This window comes from Ascaphus truei, chromosome 6 (assembly GCF_040206685.1).
Source record: "Ascaphus truei isolate aAscTru1 chromosome 6, aAscTru1.hap1, whole genome shotgun sequence".
Taxonomy (NCBI): domain Eukaryota; kingdom Metazoa; phylum Chordata; class Amphibia; order Anura; family Ascaphidae; genus Ascaphus; species Ascaphus truei.
In genome coordinates this window covers 121,498,025-121,525,488 of record NC_134488.1, presented here as the reverse complement: position 1 = coordinate 121,525,488, position 27,464 = coordinate 121,498,025, and the positions used below count along the sequence as shown (strand labels likewise).

The following is a 27,464-nucleotide window of genomic DNA, read 5'->3' as shown; positions in this document are numbered from 1 at the left end:
TCATGTCCATATAGCCAATGGCCAATAGCGTTGGTTGCAAGTAATGAGGAATTCTGCATTATATATAGAGCCCCCAAATCATTAGTGTTAGAAACTGGATGGATTTTCCACTACACGTATCTCAACATCTCTCCTCGCAGGACATTCTTCCACATATTCACTCATCCCAAAGGACCATGTGCAATTTTGACTTACCATTTATCCATGAACCCAGAGCTCTAGGACCTAATAAAAAAAAGGATTAGATTCATAAAATTACATTTTAAAAATTCCAACTCAAAGTCTTACTCTTAAAATGGTGCCAACAAAGTTTGTATAGAAATAAAATGATAGAAATTAAAACAGAGTTATTGGAACAGAAAATGAATACGGTAGAAAGTCAGATAATTTACCATTGATGCAAGGTGCCACAGATCCATAGCCAATGCGCTCAGAGTAGCCAATGCTCAGAAGTCCAAACGCTACTGTAAGGTGCTGCATCTTGTGGATGCTGAAGCCACCACCATAGCTATATTCTCCCCAAGAGTATTCTGATCCAGGGAATACCTTCCACTTAATTTCTCCTGGAGCTTTTCCATCAAAAGTGATTCCTGGTGCCGCCAAAGTCTTGGTTAAAATAATAGCCAGATTGGTTTCAAACTTGGCTTGTCCAGTAAGTTCATAAGTGAAACAAAATTGTTCAATGTCAGGTACGTTGGTAAGGAAAGGGTCAAAGGATTTATCTTTGAATGTCCCACCAGTGCCATAAAACAAGACCTGAATCTTGTCACTTGCGTGGATGGATAGAGGTGATGTTTGTTTAATTTCAATCTGGATCACTTCTCCAGCTTTCACATTTTTGGTTCTTTTATCTGTCCCAGATTGGTGATCAATGCGTGTGTTTTGGGAAGCCACAACAAATACAACATCAGACTTAGGCTGGAAGGACAAGGGTGGCACAAAGAATGTGGTTCCCCAGCTGTCAACAGGTAAGAGCTGTTCATAGACGTGGTCACATTCTCCATTCTTTTTAGAGCAGGTGTGCCCACTCAGGACTGCTACAGGATGTCGAGAAATCACCTTAGTGCCTGAAAGGTCATCTGGGCTCTGAAACTGGACAGCTTGGAATGGTTCCAGGGTCAGTGTTAGCTTGCTACCCTTTGGGTAAACCTTTCCTTGGAAATTTACAGCTCCTTTTAGGTAGACATCAACAGTTGTGCTCTTATCGTATGCGACCACAGAGAACTCTTTGTATGTGGACTCAGGTCCCCACGGAGGGGTAATTATATAATACTGAACTCCCAACTGATGCACTGGGTAAAGTAAACTTGTATCAGCACTGGCATATTTATAGTTACGCGAAACCACTGCAATGTCAGCATCAGCTTTAATCACCACGGAATGCGGAAATTTGCCAGTCCCGTGCATCTCTACAGGTTCTGCAATAGGAATTGTCACTGTTTCCCCTTTCCCAACCTTTAGGTGTTTCTTAAAGTTAAATTTGTTAATGGTGACAGAGACCGAGGTGGATGGTGAATTGCCGGTAACCAGAAGCTCCAGTTGAGGAGTCTCCTTGGGGTTGTGATTCTGCATAAACACTGTGATAAACTCTTTGCCCATGGGAGTCACTGCTCCAGGCCCTGAAAAAGAATACAGTCAGCATGAGAATTTCATCATCCTCTGTTAAGTAAAATGTTAGATATAAATAGCTCCAAGGTACATAACACCAACCATATAATTACATTAAGAACCCTCATACACAAGAAGAGTTTATGCAATGCAAGATGAGACATGGTTTTTTTTATAAAAGTCTCTCGGCTGCAAATTGGGGCCATAACTACAGTAGTGCAAACACAGGGAACCAGGTTTCTAATCTGCTTTGGGATTTTCTTTGCTTTGATAAATCTGCTTCTGTTTTCCCCAGGTTTAGAAGCTAAGAATTCTGACTAAATAAATAAGAGAAATGTGTAAGAAAATGAATAAATGAAATAAGATGAGTGCCATGCTGTTTTATACTTAACAGATACACAGTATTTCAAACATACTCACCACTTGGCTTCTTAATATTTCCACCAGGTAACGTTGTTTCAGTGATTATTATTTCTGAAACATCAAGGAATATGTTAAAATGGTAGAACTGATGGACTCTTATTTCATATGCCTTGTTATCTGCTATCCCCTTGCTCACTATCACATTGCTATATTGTTCTGCTGATTTAGATCACAGGTGGGTACAGTTGTATACACACTAACTTTCCACAGAGCAACAGCAAAAACATCTGTGTGTTGGTACTGAACATGATGACTTCATTGTGAGCTATTGCTGGTGTTCCCCACAGTTTGCCTGGGTTATGGGGAATATTAGTGGGGCTACTTCAGTATCCACAGCAGAAGGGAAAGACAAGAAAATGCTAAATGTGCCATTAATGACTGGCAATTAAGGCTGTTGTAGAAAAAATATTTATCAGTTGTCATTTATCACATGTGAAAGGCGTAGCATGTCCTGCTTATTGGCAGGCTTTTATAAAGTTTGGTCCAGATGTACTAAGCGGTGCTACCTTCCAGCTAAATCACTTCAACGAGCAATAAGATGCCCCGTGTATTAGCCACACTTAGAAATGATTGCCTTGTATTGCTACAGTGAACCAGGAATGAAGTATTACTTAGCGGGCGTTAGTCATTAAGCTGCAATAGGGCTCAGAGCCGCCAACAGGGGGAAGAGCTGGGACAGTTGTCCCCGGCCCGGAGGCTGCGGGGGACCTGGGCGGCTGGAGTTGGACCCGAGCTCTGGCCTGGGTTGGCATCTACGTGTCCAGTTGCCAGGCCCCAGATTCCCCCCCCCCCTGCAGCAGGCCTCTCTCTGATGCTGTTACAGCCTCCCATGTAGGCCCCGCCCCCACACAAGAAGTTCGGCGGCTGCACTGTGCGGCTCCGAATGTGCGCGCGCGTGATGAGTGGATGTGATGTTCAGGAGGAGGGGAGGTGATGTGATGTGCAGGGGGGAGGTGATGTGCAGGGGGGAGAAATGTGTGTGATGTGCAGGGGGGTGATGTGATGTGGTGTGCAGGGGGGGAGGTGATGTGATGTGCAGGGAGGTGATGTGATGTGCAGGGAGGTGATGTGTGTGTGATGTGTGTGTGATGTGCAGGGGGATTTATGTGTGTGTGATGTGTGTGTGATGTGCAGGGGGTGATGTGTGTGTGATTTGCAGGGGGATTTATATGTGTGTGATGTGTGTGATTTGCAGGGGACGCGATACAGATATTTCAAACATACTCACCAATTGGCTTCTTATTTTTTCCACCAGGTAACGTTGTTTCAAAGACTTTTATTTCTGAAATATGAAGGAATATGTTAAAATGGTAGTACTGATGGACTCTTATTTCATATGCCTTGTTATCTGCTATCCCCTTGCTCACTATCACATTGCTATATTGTTCTGCTGATTTAGATCACAGGTGGGTACAGTTGTATACACACTAACTTTCCACAGAGCAACAGCAAAAACATCTGTGTGTTGGTACTGAACACGATGACTTCATTGTGAGCTATTGCTGGTGTTCCCCACAGTTTGCCTTGGTTATGGGGTATATTAGTGGGGCTACAACACAGTTCCACAGCTGAAGGGAAAAGACAAGAAAATGCTAAATGTGCCATTAATGACCGGCAATTCAGGCTGTTGTAGAAAAGATATGTATCAGTTGTCATTTATCACATGTGAAAGGCGTAGCATGTCCTGCTTATTGGCAGGATTTTATAAAGTTTGGTCCAGATGTACTAAGCGGTGCTACCTTCCAGCTAAATCACTTCAACGAGCAATAAGATGCCCCGTGTATTAGCACCACTTAGAAATGATTGCCTTGTATTGCTACAGTGAATGAGGAATGAAGTATTATTTAGCGGGCGTTAGTCATTAAACTGCAGTTGGACCCGACCTCTGGCCTGGGTTGGCATCTACGTGTCTGGTTGCCAGGCCCCAGATTCCCCCCCCTGCAGCAGACCTCTCTCTGATGCTGTTGCAGCCTCCCATGTAGGCACCGCCCCCACACAAGAAGTTTGGCGGCAGCACTGCGCGGCTCCGAATGTGCGCGCGCGTGATGAGTGGATGTGATGTTCAGGAGGAGGGGAGGTGATGTGATGTGCAGGGGGGAGGTGATGTGAAGGGGGGGGGAGGTGATGTGCAGGGGGGGGGAGGTGATGTGCAGGGGTGGGGAGGTGATGTGCAGGGGGGGGGTGATGTGCAGGGGGGAGGTGATGTGTAGGGGGGAGGTGATGTGTAGGGGGGGGGAGGTGATGTGGTGTGCAGGGGGGGGAGGTGATGTGATGTGCAAGGGGGGGGAGGTGATGTGATGTGCAGGGGGGGGAGGTGATGTGGTGTGCAGGGGGGGGGAGGTGATGTGGTGTGCAGGGGGGGGAGGTGATGTGGTGTGCAGGGGGGGGGGTGATGTGGTGTGCAGGGGGGGGGGAGGTGATGTGGTGTGCAGGGGGGGGGGGGATGATGTGGTGTGCAGGGGGGGAGGTGATGTGGTGTGCAGGGGGGGGAGGTGATGTGGTGTGCAGGGGGGGGGAGGTGATGTGGTGTGCAGGGGGGGATGTGTGTGATGTGGAGGGGGAGTGTTATGTGTATGGTTGAGAGGTGGGGGCAAAGGGAAGAGAGTTGGAGGCATTGGAGAGGGATGTAGGGAAGAGAGAGGTGGGTGGGAGAGATATAGGGCGGGAAGGTCTCGCAAGGCTACGACACTTGGGTGGGGGAGTGGGAGAGAGAGGTGGGTGCGAGAGGGGAGAGATGGGGGTGTGAGATAGAGGGGGAGCCTCACAAGGCCATCGACACTGGGGGTGGGTTGGTTGTGGAGGGGGGCCCAGGGGAAACTGTAGTCCTTGGCCCCAGGAAAGCTGTCTGTGGTCCTGATAAGGCTGATCAGGGGGTATCGCACAGAAGCCCCCATTGTCTTTTATTGGAGTTTCCATACCATAGTTTCCGTACCATAGTGCACCGATCGGCACTATCGCATCTTAATGAATAACCTCTATTGACTATGTTTTCCAGTTATGTTATGGATGTCCTATTTTTTTTTTAAAGCAACATAATCAATATAGGAAGTTATCATGCAGAACATCTCATTACAGATGTGTTTATATAGCAGACATGGAGGAACAACACTCAGTATTATATTACAATACCATGTAGAATATAGCATTGTAATATAATACTGAGTGGTTTTCTACCTGTTGTTGGTACTGTATGTTACTTGTTTTTTCATGGAAGACATTGGCTATAATGCTTATGGTATCACTTTTACTGGGAGTGCACAGATAACGTACATAGGGCAAAAACTGGTATTTAGTATCTAACTCTGACAAGAATGGTATCTGCTGATGGATATATGGTTCATGCTGTAACTTTCTCACTATCCCCTCTCCCAGGCCTCCTACATATCTTCTGTCTTAGATTTTTACATCTCTGTTAAACTCTTAAAATTCAACAATTTTTAATAAACACGGTTTAGATCTAGTTCACACAGTATATACGGAATAAGAGCTATATTATAATACTTACTTTCTTCCGGTTTCGGTGCTGTTGTTGGTTGCCCCTTTTGTATGATCCATTCTCCTAAAAGCAAGAAACACAGAAATAATTTGTCTTTGTATAAAATCGCTGATCGAGGTGACAAGGTAAAACGTTAGATATAAATAGCTCCAAGGTACATAACACCCAACCATTTAATTACATTAAGAACCCTAATACACAACACGAGGTTATGCAATGCAAGATGGGACACGGGGGGTTATTTATAAACGTCTCTCAGCTGCAAATTGGGGCCACAACTACAGTAGTGTAAACACAGGGAACCAGGTTTCTAATCTGCTTTGGGATTTTATTTTTTTGCTTTGATAAATCTGCTCCTATTTTTCCCCAGTTATAGAAGAAAATGAATAAATGAAATAAGATGAGTGCCATGCTGTTTTATACTTAACAGGTATTTCATACGTACTCACCACTTGGCTTCTTAATATTTCCACCAGGTAACGTTTCAATGACTATTATTTCTGAAACATCAGGGAATATGTTAACATGTTAGAACTGATTGATTCATTTCCTATGCCGCACCTTGTTATCCTCTATCCCCTTACTCACTAACATATCGCTGCCACAAAGGACGATGATACAGACATTCCCTTTCTACTCTCTGTCTTATACATCTTCCACTGATCAAGCACGATGTCTCAACAATATTTATTTAAAGCAGCAAAACACCGTGCGCTACGGCCCATCTTTTCCCTCTTTCTTTGTTATAGGATAGAAGCCGGGGGTCGCCGGAGCTGAACACCATTCATTTCAGCTCCAGAGACTCACTGTTCCCAGAGATACTTACCTCCGTAGGTGCTGCCGGTATCGCTGAGGAGTTTAACGGTCCTGGTCACGCTGGCCAATAGGAAGCCGCGCCGGAAACGTTATGGCTTCCTAATGGCCCATGTGACGCGCACCTTTAAACACCGCCATTATGTCCGGCACACAGTTTCTCTGCTGCATAGATACCTGCATTGCTGCAGAGGTAAGTGTTTATGGTTGCGGGGGCCCCCGGAGCTGAAATTAATGGAGTTTAGCTCCGGATTCCCCCTGCTTCTACTCTACAACAAAAACCATGTACTGTAGTGCACGGGCGCACAATTTCTTAAGAGGAGCGCCGCGTATACAGAGGGCCCGCGCATATCTCCAAAACATTCAGATTGATTGCAGGGGGAAAGCGCAGGGCCTCTGTGTCTCTTACCTGCTCTCTTGATGACGCATCACCATGACAGCGTCAAATGGCATATGTGACGTCACATGACACCACAACGTCGCGTTGCCAAAGCTCACTATCGCAGTGTTAAGTGCTGTTTTCAACCTTGTGTTGTTATAACAGACATTACCACTAATGAATTAGAGTCCCTTAACAAGACTTACAAAACAGATACACTGGGTAGAGAGGAACAGGTACAGCTGGGACATACAATGTTATATATATACACTGTTTTATATATAACAGTGTATGTCCCAGCTGTACCTGTTCCTCTCTACCCAGTGTATCTATTTTGTAAGTCCTGTTAAGATCCAGGCATTGGCAGGTTAATCTGTGGACCCTTGACCCCCCTTCCTGCTTCCCCAGATAGTGAAGGAAGGTCTGTGGTGACTCATGGCTTGTGTACAGTCCCTAGTAGGTGGGTACAGTCCATGAGCCCGCCCCTTCTGGAAGTTTCTACGGGGAGTAGGCTAATATTAGTTGAGTTCCTCCCAGCTCCTCATGGAGTGAGGATGTATAGGAGTTGCTCCCAGCTCTTCATTGAGTGAGGAGATATAGGAGTTCACCTCTGCTCCTCCTGGAGAGATTAGGTGGATGGAAGTGTGTCCCTGTCTGATCCCTGGCTAGGATGAAGGAGGGATGGAGATGGTGGGAACCGTGAGACTGCCCCATCGCGGGGTAAGCAGGTTCAATTGGATGGCCAGTCAATACAACGAGGAGCTTGAGCAGTGGAAGCAAACACCGTCCAGAAATCGAGTGGCGTATGCGGAGAATTATGCTGTAGAGCTGTATAATGATGTCTGAAAATAAAGATCCTGCTGCAACTATACTTCAGCCTATGGTGTCAGTACCTGGGCTGATGGGAGGGTATGTGTATAGTGGTTGATGCTGACGCCTACACTATAGGAGCCATCACTACTTGAGGCGCTGAAACACCATGAAAAACCAGAGTCCTGTGATCCAAGTCCTGTCCAAGTATCCAAGCCTCCTAACACCCTGCAGACTGCTCAGACCTCATGCAAACCAACAGGTGAAGCACCAAACAGCAAGGTAACATGCTCCCTTCCCAGATACTGGCCACTAAGTGAGGTAGGGTGGGGGGGGGGAGACACGGGATATATATATATATATATGACCCTCAAACAAGACATGGAGAGACCACTGTGCACAAACTGCACACCTGAGATACCTGGGATAAATGCCAATAGGATTAATTATAATATACTTTGGATATCCTATTAGCATCTCCCAGGTATCTCAGGGGTGCTCCTTTTTGTGCATTTTGTTCATGTTTAATTTCACCCCCCTCTGTGCCCCCTTCACGCTGCTAGTGGATATATGGTTCTTCATGCTCTAACATTTCTCACTATCCCTTTCATCCATTTATTGCCCGGTCTGTTTATCATCCATCCCCTCTCCCATGCCTCCTGTATATCTTCTGTCTTAGGTTTCTACGTCTCTGTTAAACTCTTAAAATTCAACAAACTTTTAAAAAAAGCACACAGTTTAGATCTAGTTCACACAGAATATACAGAATAAGACATATACTATAATACTTACTTTCTTTCGGTTGCAATGGTTGCCCCATTTGTATGATCCATTTTCCTAAAAGCAAGAAACCCAGTAATTGTCTTTGTATAAAATTGCTGATCAAGATGACAAGGTTCAGTGTCATGAAGGATATGTCTAATTGTTGATGTTATTAAATACTTGCTATGCTATAACAACATATAGTAATGTATCACATGATATTATAACTATGGGATTTACATAGGATTTAGTGGGAATGCTTAAGCAGTTTAAAAAAAGCATTTAATTGTTCATGTCCACATGGCCAATGGCCAATAGCGTTGGTTGCAAGTAATGATGAATTCTGCATTATACATAGATGCGCCAACTCATTGGTGTTAGAAACTGGATGGATTTTCCACTACACGTTTCTCAACATCTCTCCTCCCAGGACATTCTTCCACATATTCACTCATCACAAAGGACCATGTGCAATTTTGACTTACCATTTATCCATGAACCCAGAGCTCTAGGACCTAATAAAAAAAAGGATTAGACTCATAAAATGACATTTTTAAAATTCCAACTCAAAGTCTTACTCTTAAAATGGTGCCAACAAAGTTGTATAGAAATAAAATGGTAGAAATTAAAACAGAGTTATTGGAAAAGAAAATGAATACGGTAGAAAGTCAGATAATTTACCATTGATGCAAGGTGCCACAGATCCATAGCCAATGCGCTCAGAGTAGCCAATGCTCAGAAGTCCAAACGGTACTGTAAGGTGCTGCATCTTGTGGATGCTGAAGCCACCACCATAGCTATATTCTCCCCAAGAGTACTCTGATCCAGGGAATACCTTCCACTTAATTTCTCCTGGAGCTTTCCCATCAAAAGTGATTCCTGGTGCCGCCAAAGTCTTGGTTAAAATAATAGCCAGATTGGTTTCAAACTTGGCTTGTCCAGTAAGTTCATAAGTGAAACAAAATTGTTCAATGTCAGGTACGTTGGTAAGGAAAGGGTCAAAGGATTTATCTTTGAATGTCCCACCAGTGCCATAAAACATGACCTGAATCTTGTCACTTGCGTGGATGGATAGAGGTGATGTTTGTTTAATTTCAATCTGGATCACTTCTCCAGCTTTCACATTTTTGGTTCTTTTTTCTGTCCCAGATTGGTGATCAATACGTGTGTTTTGGGAAGCCACAACAAATACAACATCAGACTTAGGCTGGAAGGACAAGGGCGGCACAAAGAATGTGGTTCCCCAGCTGTCAACAGGTAAGAGCTGTTCATAGACGTGGTCACATTCTCCATTCTTTTTAGAGCAGGTGTGCCCACTCAGGACTGCTACAGGGTGTCGAGAAATCACCTTAGTGCCTGAAAGGTCATCTGGGCTCTGAAACTGGACAGCTTGGAATGGTTCCAGGGTCAGTGTTAGCTTGCTACCCTTTGGGTAAACCTTTCCTTGGAAATTTACAGCTCCTTTTAGGTAGACATCAACAGTTGTGCTCTTATCGTATGCGACCACAGAGAACTCTTTGTATGTGGACTCAGGTCCCCACGGAGGGGTAATTATATAATACTGAACTCCCAACTGATGCACTGGGTAAAGTAAACTTGTATCAGCACTGGCATATTTATAGTTACGCGAAACCACTGCAATGTCAGCATCAGCTTTAATCACCACGGAATGCGGAAATTTGCCAGTCCCATGCATCTCTACAGGTTCTGCAATAGGAATTGTCACTGTTTCCCCTTTCCCAACCTTTAGGTGTTTCTTAAAGTTAGATTTGTTAATGGTGACAGAGACCGAGGTAGATGGTGAGGAGCCGGTAACCAGAAGCTCCAGTTGAGGAGTCTCCTTGGGGTTGTGATTCTGCATAAACACTGTGATAAACTCTTTGCCCATGGGAGTCACTGCTCCAGGCCCTGAAAAAGAATACAGTCAGCATGAGAATTTCATCATCCTCTGTTAAGTAAAATGTTAGATATAAATAGCTCCAAGGTACATAACACCAACCATTTAATTACATTAAGACCCCTCATACACAAGAAGAGTTTATGCAATGCAAGATGGGACACGGGGAGTTATTTATAAACGTGTTTCGGCTGCAAATTGGGGCCACAAGTACAGTAGTGTAAACACTGGGAACCAGGTTTCTAATCTGCTTTGGGATTTTTTTGCTTTGATAAATCTGCTTCTGTTTTTCCCCAGGTTTAGAAGCTAAGGATTCTGACTAAATAAATAAGAGAAATGTGTAAGAAAATGGATAAATGAAATAAGATGAGTGCCATGCTGTTTTATACTTAACAGATATTTCATACGTACTCACCACTTGGCTTCTTAATATTTCCACCAGGTAACGTTGTTTCAGTGATTATTATTTCTGAAACATGAAGGAATATGTTAAAATGGTAGAACTGATGGACTCTTATTTCATATGCCTTGTTATCTGCTATCACATTGCTATATTGTTCTGCTGATTTAGATCACAGGTGGGTACAGTTGTATACACACTAACTTTCCACAGAGCAACAGCAAAAACATCTGTGTGTTGGTACTGAACATGATGACTTCATTGTGAGCTATTGCTGGTGTTCCCCACAGTTTGCCTTGGTTATGGGGAATATTAGTGGGGCTACTTCAGAGTTTCGACAACACATGGGAAAAGACAAGAAAATGCTAAATGTGCCATTAATGACTGGCAATTAAGGCTGTTGTAGAAAAATTATTTATCAATTATCATTTATCACATGTGAAAGGCGTAGCATGTCCTGCTTATTGGCAGGCTTTTATAAAGTTTGGTCCAGATGTACTAAGCGGTGCTACCTTCCAGCTAAATCACTTCAACGAGCAATAAGATGCCCCGTGTATTAGCACCACTTAGAAATGATTGCCTTGTATTGCTACAGTGAACCAGGAATGAAGTATTACTTAGCGGGCGTTAGTCATTAAGCTGCAATAGGGCTCAGAGCCGCCAACAGGGGGAAGAGCTGGGACAATCGTCCCCGGCCCGGAGGCTGCGGGGGACCTGGGCGGCTGGAGTTGGACCCGACCTCTGGCCTGGGTTGGCATCTACGTGTCCAGTTGCCAGGCCCCAGATCCCCCCCCCCCCCCCCCTGCAGCAGACCTCTCTCTGATGCTGTTACAGCCTCCCATGTAGCCCCCGCCCCCACACGGGAAGTTTGGCGGCTGCACTGTGCGGCTCCGAATGTGCGCGCGCGTGATGAGTGGATGTGATGTTCAGGAGGAGGGGAGGTGATGTGATGTGCAGGGGGGGAGGTGATGTGAAGGGGGGAGGTGATGTGCAGGGGGGAGGTGATGTGCAGGGGGGAGGTGATGTGATGTGCAGGGGGGAGGTGATGTGATGTGCAGGGGGGAGGTGATGTGTAGGGGGGAGGTGATGTGCAGGGGGGAGGTGATGTGATGTGCAGGGGGGAGGTGATGTGCAGGGGGGAGGTGATGTGCAGGGGGGAGGTGATGTGATGTGCAGTGGCAGGGGATGTGATGTGCAGGAGTGGATGTGTTTTGCAGGGGATGGGATGCGATGTGTTGGGTGGGAGGGGTTGTGATGTACAGGGTAGGGGGGATGTGATGGGGAGAAGTGATGTGAAGGGGAGGGGGGGATGTGCAGTTGGGATGTGTGTTATGTGCAGGGGTGAGAGGTGATGTGATCTGCAGGAAGGGGATGTGAAGGGGAGTTGATGTGATGTGCAGGGGGGATGTGATGTGCAGAGCAGGTGAAGCTCCGCGGGGGATGTGATGAGCAGGGGAGGAGATGTGACATGCATGGGAAGGGATTGGATGTGCAGGGGATGGGGGTGTGAAGGCGGAGGTGTGCGATGTGCATGGGTGGGAGGGGATGTGATATGCAGGGGGTGATGTATTATGTGAACGGGGAGTAATGTGTGTGATGTGCAGGGGGGAGATGTGTGTGATGTGCAGGGGGGAGATGTGTGTGATGTGCAGGGGGGTTTGTGTGATGTGCAGGGGGGAGATGTGTGTGATGTGCAGGGGGTGATTGTGTGATGTGCAGGGGGGAGATGTGTGTGATATGCAGGGGGTGATGTGTGTGATGTGCAGGGGGGTTTGTGTGATGTGCAAGGGGGAGATGTGTGTGATATGCAGGGGGGAGATGTGTGTGATATGCAGGGGGTGATGTGTGTGATGTGGGGGGGGGGTGTATGTGATGTGCAGGGGGGATGTGTGGATGTGCAGGGGGTGATGTGTGTGATGTGCAGGAGTGGAGATGTGTGCCATGTGCAGGGGGGAGGTGTGTGATAAACAGGAGTGGGACAGGATGTGATGTGCAGGGGGTGATGTGTGTGATGTGCAGGGGGATTTATGTGTGTGTGATATGTGTGTGTGATATGTGTGTGTGATGTGCAGGGGAAGCGATGTGTGTGTGATGTGCAGGGGGGAGTAATGTGTGTGATGTGCAGTGGGATTTATATGTGTGTGATGTGTGTGATTTGCAGGGTACGCGATACAGATATTTCAAACATACTCACCATTTGGCTTCTTATTTTTTCCACCAGGTAACGTTGTTTCAATGACAATTATTTCTGAAATATGAAGGAATATGTTAAAATGGTAGAACTGATGGACTCTTATTTCATATGCCTTGTTATCTGCTATCCCCTTGCTATATTGTTCTGCTGATTTAGATCACAGGTGGGTACAGTTGTATACACACTAACTTTCCACAGAGCAACAGCAAAAACATCTGTGTGTTGGTACTGAACATGATGACTTCATTGTGAGCTATTGCTAGTGTTCCCCACAGTTTGCCTTGGTTATGGGGTATATTAGTGGGGCTACTTCAGAGTTTCAAACACATGGGAAAAGACAAGAAAATGCTAAATGTGCCATTAATCACCGGCAATTAAGGCTGTTGTAGGTAAAATATTAATCAGTTGTCATTTATGACATGTGAAAGGCGTAGCATTTCCTGCTTATCCTGCTTATTTTCGAAAACTGGATTTCCCAAAACAAACTGTTTTTAAACACTGACAAGACTGTAACAATGGTATTTGGGACCAAGACTAAATTTGTAAAGCTTCCAGTGACTGAGCTCCTGATTAGAACCAACGCTAACACCACCCTAACACCTGTCCCTAGTTTTAAATACCTGGGCTTATGGTTTGACTTCCACTTAACATTCGGGATGCACATTGATACCCTGACAACCAAGACCTATGCCAAACTAGGGGTACTTTACAGGAACAAATCCTCCCTAAGTCTCCTGGTCAGAAAGCGTATTGCACAGCAGATGCTAATGCCAATTATTGACTATGGAGACATAGTATATGGCTCGGCTCCTCAAACCCACCTTAGCAAACTTGACACCCTCTACAATTCAATTTGTCATTTTGTTCTCCAATGCAACTACAACACACATCACTGCGAAATGCTCAAAGAACTAGATTGGTCATCACTAGAGTCTAGGCGCAAAGTTCACCTTTCCTGTCTCACCCTCAAATACTTTCTGGGCAAGCTACCCAGCTACCTGAACAAGCTCCTCACCCCTACCACATGCAGCACCTATCACCTGAGATCAGACTCCAAAAGACTATTCATGGTGCCAAGGCTCAACAAAGTATCCGGACGTTCCTCCTTCTCCTTCCGTGCACCCCAAAACTGGAACAACCTACCAGAGACTCTCATATCCACCACCAGCTTAAGTTCTTTCAAATCTAAGGCTGTCTCACACTTTAACCTGGTCTGTAACTGTTTCATACGCTCATAATATATATTTTCTTTAACTGTGCACGCAATGTCTTGTATATAATGTATACCTTGTTCATTTATGTAACTGTACTTGTAACCATGTACTATTTGTTTTACTCTGTGCCCAGGACATACTTGAAAACGAGAGGTAACTCTCAATGTATTACTTCCTGGTAAAATATTTTATAAATAAATAAATAATATTGGCAGGATTTTATAAAGTTTGTGTGTGAAGTGCAGGGGGGTGATGTGTGTGATGTGCAGGGGGGTGATGTGTGTGATGTGCAGGGGGTGATGTGTGGATGTGCAGGGTGGGGATGTGTCTGATGTGAAGGAGGGGGTATTATGTGTGTGATGTGGAGGGGGAGTGTTATGTGTATGGGAGAGAGGTGGGGGCAAAGGAAGAGAGTTGGAGGCATGGGAGGGAAGAGAGAGGTGGGTGGGAGAGATGTAGTGAAGAGAGAGGTGGGTGGGAGAGATATAGGGTGGGAGGGTCTCGCAAGGCCACAACACTGGGATGGGGGAGTGGGAGAGAGAGGTGGGTGCGAGAGGGGAGAGATGGGGATGTGAGATAGAGGGGAAGCCTCACAAGGCCATCGACACGGGGTGGGTTGGTTGTGGAGGGGGGCCCAGGGGAAACTGTAGTCCTTGGCCCCAGGAAAGCTGTCTGTGGTCCTGTAAGGCTGATCAGGGGGTATCACACAGAAGCCCCCATTGTCTTTTATTGGAGTTTCCATACCATAGTTTCCATACCATAGTGCGCCGATCGGCACTATCACATCTTAATGAATAACCTCTATTGACTATGTTTCCAGTTATGTTACGGATGTCCTATTTTTAGGGCCTTAAAGCAACATAATCAATATAGGAAGTTATCATGCAGAACATCTCATTACAGATGTGTTTATATAGCAGACATGGTAGAACAACACTCAGTATTATATTACAATACTATGTAGAATATGGCATTGTAATATAATACTGAGTGGTTTTCTACCTGTTGTTGGTACTGTATGTTACTTGTTTTTTCATGGAAGACATTGGCTATAATGCTTATGGTATCACTTTTACTGGGAGTGCACAGATAACGTACATAGGGCAAAAACTGGTATTTAGTATCTAGCTCTGACAAGAATGGTATCTGCTGATGGATATATGGTTCATGCTCTAACTTTCTCACCATCCCCTCTCCCAGGCCTCCTACATATCTTCTGTCTTAGATTTTTACATTTCTGTTAAACTCTTAAAATTCAACAATTTTTAATAAACACGGTTTAGATCTAGTTCACACAGTATATACGGAATAAGAGCTATATTATAATACTTACTTTCATTCGGTTTCGGTGCAGTTGTTGGATGCCCCTTATGTATGATCCATTCTCCTAAAAGCAAGAAACACAGAAATAATTTGTCTTTGTATAAAATCACTGATCGAGGTGACAAACGTTAGATATAAATAGCTCCAAGGTACATAACACCCAACCATTTAATTACATTAAGACCCCTCATACACAACACGAGGTTATGCAATGCAAGATGGGACACGGGGGGGTATTTATAAAAGTCTCTCAGCTGCAAATTGGGGCCACAACTACAGTAGTGTAAACACAGGGAATCAGGTTTCTAATCTGCTTTGGGATTTCTTTGCTTTGATAAATTTGCTTCTGTTTTTCCCCAGGTTTAGAAGCTAATGATTCTGACTAAATAAATAAGAGAAATGTGTAAGAAAATGAATAAATGAAATAAGATGAGTGCCATGCTGTTTTATACTTAACAGGTATTTCATACGTACTCACCACTTGGCTTCTTAACATTTCCACCAGGTAACGTTTCAATGACTATTATTTCTGAAACATCAGGGAATATGTTAACATGTTAGAACTGATTGATTCATTTCCTATGCCGCACCTTGTTATCCTCTATCCCCTTACTCACTAACATATCGCTGCCACAAAGGACGATGATACAGACATTCCCTTTCTACTCTCTGTCTTATACATCTTCCACTGATCAAGCACGAGGTCTCAACAATATTTATTTAAAGCAGCAAAACACCGTGCGCTACGGCCCATCTTTTCCCCTCTTTCTTTGTTATAGGATAGAAGCCGGGGGTCGCCGGAGCTGAACACCATTCATTTCAGCTCCAGAGACTCACTGTTCCCAGAGATACTTACCTCCGTAGGTGCCGCAGGTATCGCTGAGGAGTTTAACGGTCCTGGTCACGCTGGCCAATAGGAAGCCGCGCCGGAAACGTTATGGCTTCCTAATAGCCCATGTGACGCGCACCTTTAAACGCCGCCATTATATTCGGCGCACAGTTTCTCTGCTGCATAGATACCTGCACTGCTACAGAGGTAAGTGTTTATGGTTGCGGGGGCCCCCGGAGCTGATATTAAAGGGGTTTAGCTCCCCTAATACATCATCCATTTATTGCCCGGTCTGTTTATCATCCATCCCCTCTCCCAGGCCTCCTGCATATCTTCTGTCTTAGATTTTTACTTCTCTGTTAAACTCTTAAAATTCAACAAACTTTAAAAAAAACACACAGTTTAGATCTAGTTCACACAGTATATACAGAATAAGACATATACTATAATACTTACTTTCTTTCGGTTGCAATGGTTGCCCCATTTGAATGATCCATTTTCCTAAAAGCAAGAAACCCAGTAATAATTTGTCTTATATAAAACCGCTGATCGAGATGACAAGGTTCAGTGTCATGAAGGATATGTCTAATTGTTGATGTTATTAAATACTTGCTATGCTATAACAACATATGGTAATGTATCACATCATATAACTATGGGATTTACATAGGATTTAGTGGGAATGCTTAAGCAGTTAAAAAAAAAAACATTTAATTGTTCATCATGTCCACATGGCCAATAGCGTTGGTTGCAAGTAATGAGGAATTCTGCATTATACATAGATGCGCAAACTCATTAATGTTAGAAACTGGATGGATTTTCCACTACACGTTTCTCAACATCTCTCCTCCCAGGACATTCTTCCACATATTCACTCATCTCAAAGGACCATGTGCAATTTTGACTTACCATTTATCCATGAACCCAGAGCTCTAGGACCTAATAAAAAAAAGGATTAGACTCATAAAATGACATTTTTAAAATTCCAACTCAAAGTCTTACTCTTAAAATGGTGCCAACAAAGTTGTATAGAAATAAAATGGTAGAAATTAAAACAGAGTTATTGGAAAAGAAAATGAATACGGTAGAAAGTCAGATAATTTACCATTGATGCAAGGTGCCACAGATCCATAGCCAATGCGCTCAGAGTAGCCAATGCTCAGAAGTCCAAACGGTACTGTAAGGTGCTGCATCTTGTGGATGCTGAAGCCACCACCATAGCTATATTCTCCCCAAGAGTACTCTGATCCAGGGAATACCTTCCACTTAATTTCTCCTGGAGCTTTCCCATCAAAAGTGATTCCTGGTGCCGCCAAAGTCTTGGTTAAAATAATAGCCAGATTGGTTTCAAACTTGGCTTGTCCAGTAAGTTCATAAGTGAAACAAAATTGTTCAATGTCAGGTACGTTGGTAAGGAAAGGGTCAAAGGATTTATCTTTGAATGTCCCACCAGTGCCATAAAACATGACCTGAATCTTGTCACTTGCGTGGATGGATAGAGGTGATGTTTGTTTAATTTCAATCTGGATCACTTCTCCAGCTTTCACATTTTTGGTTCTTTTTTCTGTCCCAGATTGGTGATCAATGCGTGTGTTTTTGGAAGCCACAACAAATACAACATCAGACTTAGGCTGGAAGGACAAGGGCGGCACAAAGAATGTGGTTCCCCAGCTGTCAACAGGTAAGAGCTGTTCATAGACGTGGTCACATTCTCCATTCTTTTTAGAGCAGGTGTGCCCACTCAGGACTGCTACAGGGTGTCGAGAAATCACCTTAGTGCCTGAAAGGTCATCTGGGCTCTGAAACTGGACAGCTTGGAATGGTTCAAGGGTCAGTGTTAGCTTGCTACCCTTTGGGTAAACCTTTCCTTGGAAATTTACAGCTCCTTTTAGGTAGACATCAACAGTTGTGCTCTTATCGTATGTGACCACAGAGAACTCTTTGTATGTGGACTCAGGTCCCCACGGAGGGGTAATTATATAATACTGAACTCCCAACTGATGCACTGGGTAAAGTAAACTTGTATCAGCACTGGCATATTTATAGTTACGCGAAACCACTGCAATGTCAGCATCAGCTTTAATCACCACGGAATGCGGAAATTTGCCAGTCCCGTGCATCTCTACAGGTTCTGCAATAGGAATTGTCACTGTTTCCCCTTTCCCAACCTTTAGGTGTTTCTTAAAGTTAGATTTGTTAATGGTGACAGAGACCGAGGTAGATGGTGAGGAGCCGGTAACCAGAAGCTCCAGTTGAGGAGTCTCCTTGGGGTTGTGATTCTGCATAAACACTGTGATAAACTCTTTGCCCATGGGAGTCACTGCTCCAGGCCCTGAAAAAGAATACAGTCAGCATGAGAATTTCATCATTCTCTGTTAAGTAAAATGTTAGATATAAATAGCTCCAAGGTACATAACACCAACCATTTAATTACATTAAGAACCCTCATACACAAGAAGAGTTTATGCAATGCAAGATGGGACACGGGGGGTTATTTATAAAAGTCTCTCGGCTGCAAATTGGGGCCACAATTACAGTAGTGTAAACACAGGGAACCAGGTTTCTAATCTGCTTTGGGATATTTTTGCTTTGATAAATCTGCTTCTGTTTTTCCCCAGGTTTAGAAGCTAAGGATTCTGACTAAATAAATAAGAGAAATGTGTAAGAAAATGGATAAATGAAATAAGATGAGTGCCATGCTGTTTTATACTTAACAGATATTTCATACGTACTCACCACTTGGCTTCTTATTTTTTCCACCAGGTAACGTTGTTTCAGAGATTATTATTTCTGAAACATGAAGGAATATGTTAAAATGGTAGTACTGATGGACTCTTATTTCATATGCCTTGTTATCTGCTATCCCCTTGCTCACTATCACATTGCTATATTGTTCTGCTGATTTAGATCACAGGTGGGTACAGTTGTATACACACTAACTTTCCACAGAGCAACAGCAAAAACATCTATGTGTTGGTACTGAACATGATGACTTCATTGTGAGCTATTGCTGGTGTTCCCCACAGTTTGCCTTGGTTATGGGGAATATTAGTGGGGCTACAACACAGTTCCACAGCTGAAGGGAAAATACAAGAAAATGCTAAATGTGCCATTAATGACCGGCAATTAAGGCTGTTATAGAAAAGATATGTATCAATTGTCATTTATCACATGTGAAAGGCGTAGCATGTCCTGCTTATTGGCAGGCTTTTATAAAGTTTGGTCCAGATGTACTAAGCGGTGCTACCTTCCAGCTAAATCACTTCAACGAGCAATAAGATGCCCCGTGTATTAGCACCACTTAGAAATGATTGCCTTGTATTGCTACAGTGAACCAGGACTGAAGTATTACTTAGCGGGCGTTATTCATTAAGCTGCAATAGGGCTCAGAGCCGCCAACAGGGGGAAGAGCTGGGACAGTTGTCTTGGGCCCGGAGGCTGCGGGAGACCTGGGCGGCTGGAGTTGGACCCGACCTCTGGCCTGGGTTGGCATCTACGTGTCCAGTTGCCAGGCCCCAGATTCCCCCCCCCCCCTCCCCCTGCAGCAGACCTCTCTCTGATGCTGTTACAGCCTCCCATGTAGCCCCGCCCCCGCACAAGAAGTTCGGCGGCTGCACTGCGCGGCTCCGAATGTGCGCGCGCGTGATGAGTGGATGTGATGTTCAGGAGGAGGGGAGGTGATGTGATGTGCAGGGGGGGAGGTGATGTGTAGGGGGGAGGTGATGTGTAGGGGGGAGGTGATGTGCAGGGGGGAGGTGATGTGATGTGCAGGGGGAGGTGATGTGCAGGGGGGAGGTGATGTGCAGGGGGGAGGTGATGTGATGTGCAGGGGGAGGTGATGTGCAGGGGGGAGGTGATGTGATGTGCAGGGGTGATGTGATGTGCAGGGGGGAGGTGATGTGCAGGGGGGAGGTGATGTGCAGGGGGGAGGTGATGTGATGTGCAGGGGGGAGGTGATGTGCAGGGGGGAGGTGATGTGCAGGGGGGAGGTGATGTGCAGGGGGGAGGTGATGTGCAGGGGGGAGGTGATGTGATTTGCAGGGGGGAGGTGATGTGCAGGGGGGAGGTGATGTGATGTGCAGGGGGGAGGTGATGTGCAGGGGGGGGGTGATGTGATGTGATGTGCAGTGGGGAGGTGATGTGATGTGCAGGGGTGATGTGTTGTGCAGAGGGGAGGTGATGTGATGTGCAGGGGGGATGTGATGTGATGTGCAGGGGGGAGGTGATGTAGTGCAGTGGCAGGGGATGTGATGTTATGGGGAGGGGCAGGGGATGTGGTTTGCAGGGGATGGGATGCGATGTGCTGGGTGGGAGGGGTTTTGATGTGCAGGGTCGGGGGGTGTGAAGGGGGGTTGGTGATGTGTGTGATGTGCAGGGGAGAGGTGTGTGATATACAGGGGTGGGACGGGATGTGATGAGCAGGGGGTGATGTATGTGTGATGTGCAAGGGGGAGTAATGTGTGTGACGTGCAGGGGGATTTATATGTGTGTGATGTGCAGGGGGGAGTAATGTGTGTGATGTGCAGGGGGATTTATATGTGTGTGATGTGTGTGATTTGCAGGGTACGCGATACAGATATTTCAAACATACTCACCATTTGGCTTCTTATTTTTTCCACCAGGTAACGTTGTTTCAATGACAATTATTTCTGAAATATGAAGGAATATGTTAAAATGGTAGAACTGATGGACTCGTATTTCATATGCCTTGTTATCTGCTATCCCCTTGCTCACTATCACATTGCTATATTGTTCTGCTGATTTAGATCACAGGTGGGTACAGTTGTATACACACTAACTTTCCACAGAGCAACAGCAAAAACATCTGTGTGTTGGTACTGAACACGATGACTTCATTGTGAGCTATTGCTGGTGTTCCCCACAGTTTGCCTTGGTTATGGGGTATATTAGTGGGGCTACATCAGAGTTTCAACAACACATGGGAAAAGACAAGAAAATGCTAAATGTGCCATTAATGACTGGCAATTAAGGCTGTTGTAGGTAAAATATTAATCAGTTGTCATTTATCACATGTGAAAGGCGTAGCATTCCCTGCTTATCCTGCTTATTTTCGAAAACTGGATTTCCCAAAACAAACTGTTTTTAAACACTGACAAGACTGTAACAATGGTATTTGGGACCAAGACTAAATTTGTAAAGCTTCCAGTGACTGAGCTCCTGATTAGAACCAACGCTAACATCACCCTAACACCTGTCCCTAGTTTTAAATACCTGGGCTTATGGTGTGACTCCCACTTAACATTCGGGATGCACATTGATACCCTGACAACCAAGACCTATGCCAAACTAGGGGTACTTTACAGGAACAAATCCTCCCTAAGTCTCCTGGTCAGAAAGCGTATTGCACAGCAGATGCTAATGCCAATTATTGACTATGGAGACATAGTATATGGCTCGGCTCCTCAAACCCACCTTAGCAAACTTGACACCCTCTACAATTCAATTTGTCATTTTGTTCTCCAATGCAACTACAACACACATCACTGCGAAATGCTCAAAGAACTAGATTGGTCATCACTAGAGTCTAGGCGCAAAGTTCACCTTTCCTGTCTCACCCTCAAATACTTTCTGGGCAAGCTACCCAGCTACCTGAACAAGCTCCTCACCCCTACCACATGCAGCACCTATCACCTGAGATCAGACTCCAAAAGACTATTCATGGTCCCAAGGCTCAACAAAGTATCCAGACGTTCCTCCTTCTCCTTCCGTGCACCCCAAAACTGGAACAACCTACAGAGACTCATATATCCACCACCAGCGTAAGTTCTTTCAAATCTAAGGCTGTCTCACACTTTAACCTGGTTTGTAACTGTTTCATACGCTCATAATATATATTTTCTTTAACTGTGCACGCAATGTCTTGTATATAATGTATACCTTGTTCATTTATGTAACTGTACTTGTAACCATGTATTATTTTGTTTTACTCTGTGCCCAGGACATACTTGAAAACGAGAGGTAACTCTCAATGTATTACTTCCTGGTAAAACATTTTATAAATAAATAAATAATATTGGCAGGATTTTATAAAGTTTGGTCCAGATGTACTAAGCGGTGCTACCTTCCAGCTAAATCACTTCAACGAGCAATAAGATGCCCCGTGTATTAGCACCACTTAGAAATGATTGCCTTGTATTGCTACAGTGAACCAGGACTGAAGTATTACTTAGCGGGCGTTATTCATTAAGCTGCAATAGGGCTCAGAGCCGCCAACAGGGGGAAGAGCTGGGGCAGTTGTCCCCGGCCCGGAGGCTGCGGGAGACCTGGGCGGCTGGAGTTGGACCCGAGCTCTGGCCTGGGTTGGCATCTACGTGTCTGGTTGCCAGGCCCCAGATTCCCCCCCCCCCCCCCCCCCCGCAGCAGGCCTCTCTCTGATGCTGTTACAGCCTCCCATGTAGGCCCCGCCCCCACACAAGAAGTTCGGCGGCTGCACTGTGCGGCTCCGAATGTGCGCGCGCGTGATGAGTGGATGTGATGTTCAGGAGGAGGGGAGGTGATGTGATGTGCAGGGGGGGGGAGGTGATGTGGTGTGCAGGGGGGGGGAGGTGATGTGGTGTGCAGGGGGGGGGAGGTGATGTGGTGTGCAGGGGGGGGGAGGTGATGTGGTGTGCAGGGGGTGGGAGGTGATGTGATGTGCAGGGGGGAGGTGATGTGATGTGCAGGGGGGGGAGGTGATGTGATGTGCAGGGGGGGAGGTGATGTGATGTGCAGGGGGGAGGTGATGTGGTGTGCAGGGGGGGAGGTGATGTGATGTGCAGGGGGTGATGTGATGTGCAGGGGGAGGAGGTGATGTGATGTGCAGATGGGTGATGTGGTGTGCAGGGGGGGAGGTGATGTGATGTGCAGGGGGGTGATGTGATGTGCAGGGGGGGGAGGTGATGTGATGTGCAGATGGGTGATGTGGTGTGCAGGGGGGGAGGTGATGTGATGTGCAGGGGGTGATGTGGTGTGCAGGGGGGGAGGTGATGTGATGTGCAGGGGGGTGATGTGGTGTACAGGGGGGGAGGTGATGTGATGTGCAGATGGGTGATGTGGTGTGCAGGGGGGGAGGTGATGTGATGTGCAGGGGGGTGATGTGGTGTGCAGGGGGGGAGGTGATGTGATGTGCAGGGGGGTGATGTGGTGTGCAGGGGGGGAGGTGATGTGATGTGCAGGGGGGTGATGTGGTGTACAGGGGGGGAGGTGATGTGATTTGCAGGGGGGTGATGTGGTGTACAGGGGGGGAGGTGATGTGATGTGCAGGGGGGTGATGTGGTGTACAGGGGGGGAGGTGATGTGATGTGCAGATGGTGATGTGGTGTGCAGGGGTGGAGGTGATGTGATGTGCAGATGGTGATGTGGTGTGCAGGGGGGGGAGGTGATGTGATGTGCAGATGGTGATGTGGTGTGCAGGGGGGGAGGTGATGTGATGTGCAGGGGGTGATGTGGTGTGCAGGGGGGGAGGTGATGTGATGTGCAGGGGGGTGATGTGGTGTACAGGGGGGGAGGTGATGTGATGTGCAGATGGTGATGTGGTGTGCAGGGGTGGAGGTGATGTGATGTGCAGATGGTGATGTGGTGTGCAGGGGGGGAGGTGGTGTGATGTGCAGATGGGTGATGTGGTGTGCAGGGGGGGAGGTGGTGTGCAGGGGGGGAGGTGATGTGGTGTGCAGGGGGGGAGGTGGTGTGCAGGGGGGGAGGTGATGTGATGTGCAGATGGGTGATGTGGTGTGCAGTAGCAGGGGATGTGATTTATGGGGAGGTGATGTGATGTTTAGGGGAGGTGATGTGATGTTTAGGGGAGGTGATGTGATGTTTAGGGGAGGTGATGTGCAGGGGAGATGTAATGTGAAGAGGAGTTGATGTGATGTACAGGGGATGCGATGTGCAGGGGGGGTGTGATGTGCAGAGGGGATGTAATGTGAAGAGGAGTTGATGTGATGTGCAGGGGATGCGATGTGCAGGGGGGGTGTGATGTGCAGGGGATGCGATGTGCTGGGTGGGAGGGGTTGTGATGGGGAGAAGTGATGTGCAGGTGATGTGATGTGCAGGTGATGTGATGTGCAGGGGGGTGTGATGTGCAGGGGGGTGTGATGTGCAGGGGGGTGTGATGTGCAGGGGGGTGTGATGTGCAGGGGGGTGTGATGTGCAGGGGGGTGTGATGTGCAGGGGGGTGTGATGTGCAGGGGGGTGTGATGTGCAGGGCAGGTGAAGCTCCGCGGGGGATGTGATGCGCAGGGGAGGAGATGTGACATGCATGGGAAGGGATTGGATGTGCAGAGGATGGGGTTGTGAAGGGGGAGGAGGTGTGCAATGTGCATGGGTGGGAGGGGATGTGATATGCAGGGGGGTGATGTGTGTATAATGTGCAGGGGGGAGTAATGTGTGTATGGGGGTGATGGGGGAGTAATGCAGGGGGGTGATGTGTGTGTGATGTGCAGGAGAGGTGATGTGTGTGTGATGTGCAGGGGGTGATGTGTGTGTGTGTGTGTGTGTGTGTGTGTGTGTGTGTGTGTGTGTGTGGATGTGCAGGGGGCATGTGTGTGATATGCAGGGGAGATATGTGGATGTGGAGGGGGGAGATGTGTGCGATGTGCAGGGGGGTGATGTGTGTGATGTGCAGGGGGGTGATGTGTGTGATGTGCAGGGGGTGATGTGTGGATGTGCAGGGTGGGGATGTGTGTGATGTGGAGGAGGGGGTATTATGTGTGTGATGTGGAGGGGGAGTGTTATGTGTATGGGAGAGAGGTGGGGGCAAAAGGAAGAGAGTTGGAGGCATGGGAGGGAAGAGAGAGGTGGGTGGGAGAGATGTAGTGAAGAGAGAGGTGGGTGGGAGAGATATAGGGTGGGAGGGTCTCGCAAGGCCACGACACTGGGATGGGGGAGTGGGAGAGAGAGGTGGGTGCGAGAGGGGAGTGTGAGATAGAGGGGAAGCCTCACAAGGCCATCGACACTGGGGGTGGGTTGGTTGTGGAGGGGGGCCCAGGGGAAACTGTAGTCCTTGGCCCCAAGAAAGCTGTCTGTGGTCCTGTAAGGCTGATCAGGGGGTATCGCACAGAAGCCCCCATTGTCTTTTATTGGAGTTTCCATACCATAGTTTCCGTACCATAGTGCACCGATCGGCACTATCGCATCTTAATGAATAACCTCTATTGACTATGTTTTCCAATTATGTTATGGATGTCCTATTTTTTTTTTAAACCAACATAATCAATATAGGAAGTTATCATGCAGAACATCTCATTACAGATGTGTTTATATAGCAGACATGGTAGAACAACACTCAGTATTATATTACAATACTATGTAGAATATAGCATTGTAATATAATACTGAGTGGTTTTCTACCTGTTGTTGGTACTGTATGTTACTTGTTTTTTCATGGAAGACATTGGCTATAATGCTTATGGTATCACTTTTACTGGGAGTGCACAGATAACGTACATAGGGCAAAAACTGGTATTTAGTATCTAACTCTGACAAGAATGGTATCTGCTGATGGATATATGGTTCATGCTCTAACTTTCTCACCATCCCCTCTCCCAGGCCTCCTACATATCTTCTGTCTTAGATTTTTACATTTCTGTTAAACTCTTAAAATTCAACAATTTTTAATAAACACGGTTTAGATCTAGTTCACACAGTATATACGGAATAAGAGCTATATTATAATACTTACTTTCATTCGGTTTCGGTGCAGTTGTTGGTTGCCCCTTATGTATGATCCATTCTCCTAAAAGCAAGAAACACAGAAATTATTTGTCTTTGTATAAAATCGCTGATCGAGCTGACAAGGTAAAACGTTAGATATAAATAGCTCCAAGGTACATAACACCCAACCATTTAATTACATTAAGAACCCTCATACACAACACGAGGTTATGCAATGCAAGATGGGACACGGGGGGGTTATTTATAAACGTCTCTCAGCTGCAAATTGGGGCCACAATTACAGTAGTGTAAACACAGGGAACCAGGTTTCTAATCTGCTTTGGGATATTTTTGCTTTGATAAATCTGCTTCTGTTTTTCCCCAGGTTTAGAAGCTAATGATTCTGACTAAATAAATAAGAGAAATGTGTAAGAAAATGGATAAATGAAATAAGATGAGTGCCATGCTGTTTTATACTTAACAGGTATTTCATACGTACTCACCACTTGGCTTCTTAACATTTCCACCAGGTAACGTTTCAATGACTATTATTTCTGAAACATCAGGGAATATGTTAACATGTTAGAACTGATTGATTCATTTCCTATGCCGCACCTTGTTATCCCCTATCCCCTTACTCACTAACATATCGCTGCCACAAAGGACGATGATACAGACATTCTCTTTCTACTCTCTGTCTTATACATCTTCCACTGATCAAGCACGATGTCTCAACAATATTTATTTAAAGCAGCAAAACACCGTGCGCTACGGCCCATCTTTTCCCCTCTTTCTTTGTTATAGGATAGAAGCCGGGGGTCGCCGGAGCTGAACACCATTCATTTCAGCTCCAGAAACTCACTGTTCCCAGAGATACTTACCTCCGTAGGTGCCGCAGGTATCGCTGAGGAGTTTAACGGTCCTGGTCACGCTGGCCAATAGGAAGCCGCGCCGGAAACATTATGGCTTCCTAATGGCCCATGTGACGCGCACCTTTAAACGCCGCCATTATATTCGGCACACAGTTTCTCTGCTGCATAGATACCTGCACTGCTGCAGAGGTAAGTGTTTATGGTTGCGGGGGCCCCCGGAGCTGATATTAAAGGGGTTTAGCTCCCCTAATACATCATCCATTTATTGCCCGGTCTGTTTATCATCCATCCCCTCTCCCAGGCCTCCTGCATATCTTCTGTCTTAGATTTTTACTTCTCTGTTAAACTCTTAAAATTCAACAAACTTTAAAAAAAGCACACAGTTTAGATCTAGTTCACACAGTATATACGGAATAAGACATATACTATAATACTTACTTTCTTTCGGTTGCAATGGTTGCCCCATTTGAATGATCCATTTTCCTAAAAGCAAGAAACCCAGTAATAATTTGTCTTATATAAAACCGCTGATCGAGATGACAAGGTTCAGTGTCATGAAGGATATGTCTAATTGTTGATGTTATTAAATACTTGCTATGCTATAACAACATATGGTAATGTATCACATCATATAACTATGGGATTTACATAGGATTTAGTGGGAATGCTTAAGCAGTTAAAAAAAAACATTTAATTGTTCATCATGTCCACATGGCCAATAGCGTTGGTTGCAAGTAATGAGGAATTCTGCATTATACATAGATGCGCAAACTCATTAATGTTAGAAACTGGA

At 45.8% G+C, this 27,464-nt stretch overlaps 3 protein-coding genes across 3 annotated transcripts; all 3 read right to left on the bottom strand.

The window, feature by feature from the left end:
* Positions 1-157: 157 nt before the first annotated feature.
* Positions 158-16,632, bottom strand: LOC142498149 (IgGFc-binding protein-like). Its single transcript, XM_075606657.1, has 7 exons — positions 16,605-16,632; positions 15,798-15,848; positions 15,330-15,383; positions 3,260-3,313; positions 2,029-2,082; positions 393-1,619; positions 158-225 (listed from the first exon to the last, which is right to left on the bottom strand). Exons 1-7 carry the CDS (start codon positions 16,630-16,632, stop codon positions 158-160), a joined length of 1,536 nt encoding a protein of 511 aa, XP_075462772.1.
* Positions 3,427-13,018, bottom strand: LOC142496629 (IgGFc-binding protein-like). The gene is made up of 9 exons (XM_075603290.1): positions 13,012-13,018; positions 12,783-12,836; positions 10,604-10,657; positions 8,973-10,199; positions 8,777-8,806; positions 8,322-8,366; positions 5,977-6,027; positions 5,537-5,590; positions 3,427-3,599 (listed from the first exon to the last, which is right to left on the bottom strand). The coding sequence occupies exons 1-9, from the start codon at positions 13,016-13,018 to the stop codon at positions 3,427-3,429; spliced, it is 1,695 nt and encodes a 564-aa protein (XP_075459405.1).
* Positions 16,633-17,028: 396 nt separating the features above from the next.
* On the bottom strand, positions 17,029-27,137 carry LOC142498148 (IgGFc-binding protein-like). The gene is made up of 7 exons (XM_075606656.1): positions 27,110-27,137; positions 26,303-26,353; positions 25,828-25,881; positions 20,744-20,797; positions 18,885-18,938; positions 17,254-18,480; positions 17,029-17,087 (listed from the first exon to the last, which is right to left on the bottom strand). The coding sequence occupies exons 1-7, from the start codon at positions 27,135-27,137 to the stop codon at positions 17,029-17,031; spliced, it is 1,527 nt and encodes a 508-aa protein (XP_075462771.1).
* Between the last annotated feature and the right edge of the window lie 327 nt (positions 27,138-27,464).